Here is a 6,233-nt window from a genome sequence, read left to right as displayed (position 1 = left end):
AGGTTTAATTGTGCACGAGTAGGCCAAAAGGGGCACTAGTAGTGGCAAAAAATAAAAAATAAAATGCGAGTCAGACAGTCATGATACTAGTGCATTGTCATACTAGTGCATGGAACTTTTAAAGGGGATGTTTATGATATCAACTAAATGCTCCAATGGCTTTCCATAGTCGGAAAGCACAGACGTCAACTAGTGCACAGTTTTGCCTCACTAGTAGCGTAGGTTCATCACTGCATCACATTATTAAACACGCACGCACACACACGATTCCCACCAGGTTGCATGCGCTTTGACTGACAGGACCGAAGTTCTTTTTCATGATGGTGCCTTTCTTGAGTTGTCGCGTGAACACAACACAGCAGATCAAATTACGTTTTGTTTTGTTTTTTTGTGTGTGTTTTTTTACATTCCCATTTTCTCCCGCTGCTGTCGTCGTTTTTTTTTTTTTTTGAAAATGGACATTCTCGTGTGAAACTGTGAGTATCCGGTGCGTCAAACGGCGAACTTTGTGGCAGCTTTTCCCGCTCTCTGCTGTTGCTTCCCGACGTGCTGACGTTTTGCTGTCGTGTCGTCGCGCCGAATCGCAACCCGAATGTGTCAATTTGAGTCATCAGTATTTTTCCGCACGAGCCGTTCGATTGTGAATGAACGATTGTTAAGCCAGTGTCCAAAGGGAAGAACAAGCCTCTTTTTTTTTTTTTTTTTTTTTTTCCCGAGTTGAGCATTTTTTTTGTTTTTAATGTTGCTGTACTTAGGTCACAACCATAGAGGGCAGTCTTACTAATTTTATGCACAGTGAATAGGAACGTGAATATTTATTTGAAGCCAGTATTTGGGATTGTGTTCAGTTCTTGAAATGTAATGCACTTTGTTGTATAACGCAAATGTTCGATCCTCCTGATTTATTTCCAAATGTTTTTAATGCTCACGACCTTTTTAGCAAATAACACCAAACTAATATGTGCATATTTATTTCTGTCATGTACAGTTAATTAATAGGATGTTTTCAAATGTTACTGACTGATGATGTATGAAGCCTGTCTTACTGTTTTCTTTAAAAAAGAAAAAGAAAAAAGGATTTAATTTAATGCAAGCTAACAGATTGATCTTATGTTCAATAAAGTGTCTTTTAATGAAGCGTGAATGTGTTTCATTATATTGTGTCAATAAAACCAACAAGTAGCCACAAGAGAGATTTAATTGCTCCATTCTCACTCTAAAATTAAGTACAAAGTATTTTTTTTAAATCACTGTACACGGGTTTATATAATTCTTTAGACATTACAGGGAAAAGTACTTGTAAATTTTTTTGCCAATGCGCAGGAAAAGAAACCACAAAATCCAACAAAAAAAAAGAACATTAGGACAGTTAAAAGACATACAACAGTCATAAAAAGTACAACGCATACAAATAGAAATGTACTCGTATATTAAAAAAAAAAAATAATACATGAGGTGAAATAATGACACTAGTGAAAAACAAGGTTTCAAAACATTTTTTTGTCCCTGATACTGTTTGTGCAAGCTGAGTTTAGAGTTCTTCCAACATGGTCTACTACATTTCAACTTTGAAGGTGGTGTAAACACCTGCCAGGGGGACTTAAGAGGTGTAAGTGCTACGTTCAGTTGCAGTTGGTGTTGGCTTTTGCTGCAGAAGAGGAAGAAGAAGACGGCAACGTGACGCGCTGCTCGTCCATTCGCTTGGCCTGCGAGCGCATGATGAGGCTGAAGAAGTCCTCGTCCGGCACCGTGGGCCCGCGCGTCGGAGGAGGAGGCGGAGCGCAGCGCTGGTCGTCCAAACGCGAGCCCTGCAGACGACGTAAGAGATCCGGTGAGATGACGGCCACGTTGTAGAAAATACGGAAGCAGCATAATTTGTCGACAAAAATAAAATGATACCATCAAATAAAAATAAGCTACTTGTGATTCTGACTTTTTTTTTTTTTTATCTCTAAACTGCTGTTGTTTGCATTCACCTGTTTTTTTTTTTTTTGTTTTTTTTTGAAGGAAAAAAATTAATTAGTTTTTCGACGGAAGCGTACTGCTTTCAATTTTGTGATTACAATTTTTGGGGGACTTTGTTTTTTTTTCCTTTTATTCTGTTTCATTGAATACCTTTCTCCCATTTGTGTGAGTAATTTTTTGAGGAAAAAAATACTAGTTTTTCTACGGAAGCATTTTGCATTCACTTGAAAAAAAAATGTGATTAATATTTTTTGGGGTTGTTTTTTTTTTAAGTTTTTTTTTTTTTAACTGTTTTATTGAATACTTTTTCCAGGTTCTGTTAGTAATTTAAAAATACTAGTTTTTATACGTAAACAGATGGCATTCACTTGAACAAAAATATATCTATTTTTGTGATTCATGTTTGGGGGGGCTTTGTATTTATTTATTTTTTTTCGTTTTTTTTCCCCCTGTTTTATTGAATACTTTTTCCCATTTTTCTGAGTAATTTTGTTTTTAGTTAAAAAAAAATATATATATATATATATATATATATATATATATATATATATATATATATATATATATTCTTCCCTGTTTTTCTGAATATTTTTTGTTTTTCTGAGTATTTTCCATAAAAAAAATACAGCACATCAGCCTGTTTTTATAAATATTTTCTTTTTAATAAATATTTTTTAATCTGTTTTTTTTTTTAAATAATTTCCCCCGTTTTTCTGACAATTTATTTTGTTTGGGTTTTTTTTGAGTAATTTTTCCTCCTGTTTTTCAGAATTTTTTTTCAGAGTATATTTTTTCCTGTTTTTCAGATTTTTTTTTTAATGACAGGGTAAACTATTCCATAAAAAAATAAAAAAATAAAAATCATATATATATATATTTTTTTTAAACAACCGACACTCCTCTCGGATTCTTTTGTTACAGTTGTTTTAGTTCTTAAAGCCACTAAAAATGCCGGTATTGAAGTCGCAATTTGGTCCACGGTGACGAGACTCCTCCCACCTGGCACTTGACCAGCATGTCGAAGAAATCTTCGTCGGGTTCGGCGTTGTCGGCGTTGGCCATCAGGTGGCTGAGCACGGCCTGATTGCTGTTCTGGTTGAGCCTGAGACCCGGCAAGCTCCCGCCCGCCGCCGAGGGGTCCTCCAGCCGCCGGCCCGGAGCGCCGGACACGTCGGCGGACTCGGAAACGGCTGACGAGAGGAGACATTCACTCAATCAATTTCTCTTTTTTGTTTTTTTTTTGCGGGTGCAGACTGACATTTCCTGATGGTCGTGGGCGGTGACCGGACTCCGACGTTTAGCGACAACCTGCTGCCACCTTTCTCCCGCACGGAGCAGCGCTGGTCGTCCATGCGGTTGCTCTGGAAGCGGGTGAGGAGGTCGAAGAAGCCCTCGTCCCCGAGCGCGTCGGGGCCGGAGCGCTGCGCGGGAGGAAACGGCGGTCAGAGACCAACGTCGAGGAAGTGCCGTCGGCTGCGCCGTCCCACCTTGTGTGAAGGCGCCAGGCCGCCGTCCAGCGTGTTGCTGGCGTCCTGGAGGACTTTGGCCGAGCTTTTGAACTTCTTCCCGCGCAGGCGGCTGACGAAGAACAACTTGGAGGAGGTCTTGGTGAGGTCGGGCTTGCTCTGTTTGCTCAGGATGTCGCTGCTCCATTTCGGACCCTTCGCAACAATCAACACTCGCCTGATTAGTGATAGACCGATATGCTTTTTTTTTTTAAGGGCCGATGCCGATACCGATTATTTGTCGTCAAGGAGGCCGATAAAGGACATTTCAAGCCGATATTCATTTGCAGTAAAGGAGAAAATAATAGCGTAAAAAAACCCAAACTTTTTTTAATTTTAAACATATAAATAGACAGCTTTGTTTAATTAAAAAATGTAACAGAAATTTTAGAAATTGTAGGGAATTTACAGGGTCATCAGCATGTATTAAGCTAAATTCAAAAGTAAGCAAGTAAATAAATAAATTTTCTTCTACTGTAAATAAAATTTCCCAAAATTTCAACATAATTTCTAATTATTTTTTTATCATTATTTTTTTTTTTAATAAATTAAAAAAAAATCTTGGGACTTCCCAGTGTTTGCAGCAAATAAATAAATAAATAAATAAATAAATAAATAAATAAATAGTTTTCTACTGTAAATAAAGTTTTCCAAAATTCCAAGGAAATTTCTAAATGTATTTATTATTATTATTATTATTATTATTATTATTTACAAATTAAAAAAATCTTGGGACTTCCCAGTGTTTGCAGAAAATAAATAAATAAATAAATAAATAAATAAATAAATAGTTTTCTACTGTAAATAAAGTTTTCAAAAATTTCAAGGACATTTCTAAATTTATTTTTTTACTATTATTATTATTTTTATAAATTAAAAAAATCTTGGGACTTCCCAGTGTTTGCAGCAAATAAATAAATAAATAAATAAATAAATAAATAGTTTTCTACTGTAAATAAAGTTTTCAAAAATTTCAAGGACATTTCTAAATTATTATTATTATTATTATTATTATTATTATTTATAAATTTAAAAAATCTTAGGACTTCCCAGTGTTTGCAGCAAATAAATAAATAAATAGTTTTCTACTGTAAATAAAGTTTTCAAAAATTTCAAGGACATTTCTAAATTATTATTATTATTATTATTTTTATTTATAAATTAAAAAAATCTTGGGACTTCCCAGTGTTTGCAGCAAATAAATAAATAAATAAATAAATAAATAGTTTTCTACTGTAAATAGTTTTCCAAAATTTCAAGGTAATTTCTAAATGTATTATTATTATTATTATTATTTATTTATTTATTTTTTAAATAAATTAAAACGTGTTGGGACTTCCCAGTGTCAGCAGTGACAAATGTATGGAAAATTAAATGTATCCAATTATGGATCTTCGCAGTCAGTGAAAAATTGTCTGAATATGTTTGAAATGTCTTTGGAACATGTAAAAAGTGTCGATGAACATCTTACAAATCTTGTTGAAAACAAAATTTGCTGCGTTCGCAAGCATTCGCTGCTCGGTGAGATTCGGTCTTTATCGGCTTTCAGATTCGTAAAAAAGGCTGATGCCGATATTTGTCAACATGCCAAATATCGGCCCAGCCGATAATCGGTCTATCCCTACACCTGCTAAAAAAATAAATAATAGACAAAGTGTGCGTTTCATACGTTGTTGATCTTGTCAGGCGTGAGTTTCATCAGTTCCAGGTTCTCCATGCTGTGCCTCCTGCTCATCCTCGTTCGGGCCCCTGCAACGTTCGACAGCCGCCGCGTGACGTCGCGCTTTGGCGTCCCGTCCCGCCCGTCCCGTCCCGAGGAGCTCACCTTGCGTCTTGTGCTCCCTGTTGTCGGACAGGCTGGAGCTGTCGCTGGTGTAGCTCAGACCTAAAAGCGTCTGCAGGTCCGTCACGTTCATGCGCGCCGTCAGCTCGCCGCTCCTGTCGCCGGTCTGGCACACGGCCAAGGTGAGGAAAAGTTTAAGGGGGGACCAAAAAAAAATATTCTTCATTCTTCATTCTTCATTTTTCATTTTTAACTCTTGTTCTTTAGTTTTCCTCATTCGTATTTCTTAATTTTTACATTCTTCATTTTCTTCTTAATTCTTTGTTTTTTTTTCCATCATTCATCTTCATTCTTAATCCTTCATTTTTCTTTATTTGTTGTAATAATTCATTTTTCTTCATTATTCTACTTCATTCTTATTTTTTTAGTCCTTATTTTCGTCGTTCTTATTAATTTGTCTATATTTTTCTTCATTCTTAATTCTTCATTTTACTTCGTCATAATTCTTAATTCTTCATTATTCTTTATAATCCTTAATTATTGATTTTTCTTCATTATTTTTCTTCATCATTCGTCATTCTTTTTTCCTTCATTCTTCATTTTCTTCTTCATCATAATTCTTGATTCTTTTTCATTGTTTATTTTTCTTTATTCATTTTCTTCAATCTTAATTCATCATTCTTGAATTTTCTTTTTCTTCATTCTTATTTTTTCATTTTTCTTTTGTCGTCATAATTCTTGATCATTATTCTCTATCATTCTCTATCATAATTGATTCTTCTTCATTATTTATTTTTCTTTGTCATTCTTCTTAATTATTCATTCATTTTCCTTCACCATTTGTCATTCTTTTTTCCTTCATTCTTAATTCTTCATTTTCTTCAATCTTAATTCTTCATCATTCTTCTATTTACTTTTTATTCATTCTTATTTGTATTCATTCTTAATTTTCATTTTTTCTTGATTCTTCAATATTCATT

General features: G+C 34.7%; 1 protein-coding gene across 2 annotated transcripts in view; it reads right to left on the bottom strand.

Annotated features, from left to right (window-relative positions):
- Positions 1-1,180: 1,180 nt before the first annotated feature.
- gpsm2 (G protein signaling modulator 2) overlaps positions 1,181-6,233 on the bottom strand; it is a 23,614-nt gene continuing 18,561 nt past the window's right edge. For both annotated transcript variants that reach the window (XM_077514147.1, XM_077514156.1), the window contains 6 exons: positions 5,296-5,419; positions 5,140-5,219; positions 3,453-3,626; positions 3,224-3,386; positions 2,965-3,155; positions 1,181-1,808 (listed from right to left, as the gene is read on the bottom strand). In XM_077514147.1, the coding sequence (XP_077370273.1) occupies positions 1,623-1,808; positions 2,965-3,155; positions 3,224-3,386; positions 3,453-3,626; positions 5,140-5,219; positions 5,296-5,419 (918 nt within the window). In that variant the 3' untranslated portion in view covers positions 1,181-1,622. The remainder of the gene's footprint in view (positions 1,809-2,964; positions 3,156-3,223; positions 3,387-3,452; positions 3,627-5,139; positions 5,220-5,295; positions 5,420-6,233) is intronic.

Source organism: Festucalex cinctus, chromosome 1, assembly GCF_051991245.1.
Source record: "Festucalex cinctus isolate MCC-2025b chromosome 1, RoL_Fcin_1.0, whole genome shotgun sequence".
NCBI lineage: Eukaryota > Metazoa > Chordata > Actinopteri > Syngnathiformes > Syngnathidae > Festucalex > Festucalex cinctus.
The sequence above is the reverse complement of the archived record's forward strand: the minus strand, read 5'-3'. Positions and strand labels throughout refer to the sequence as shown.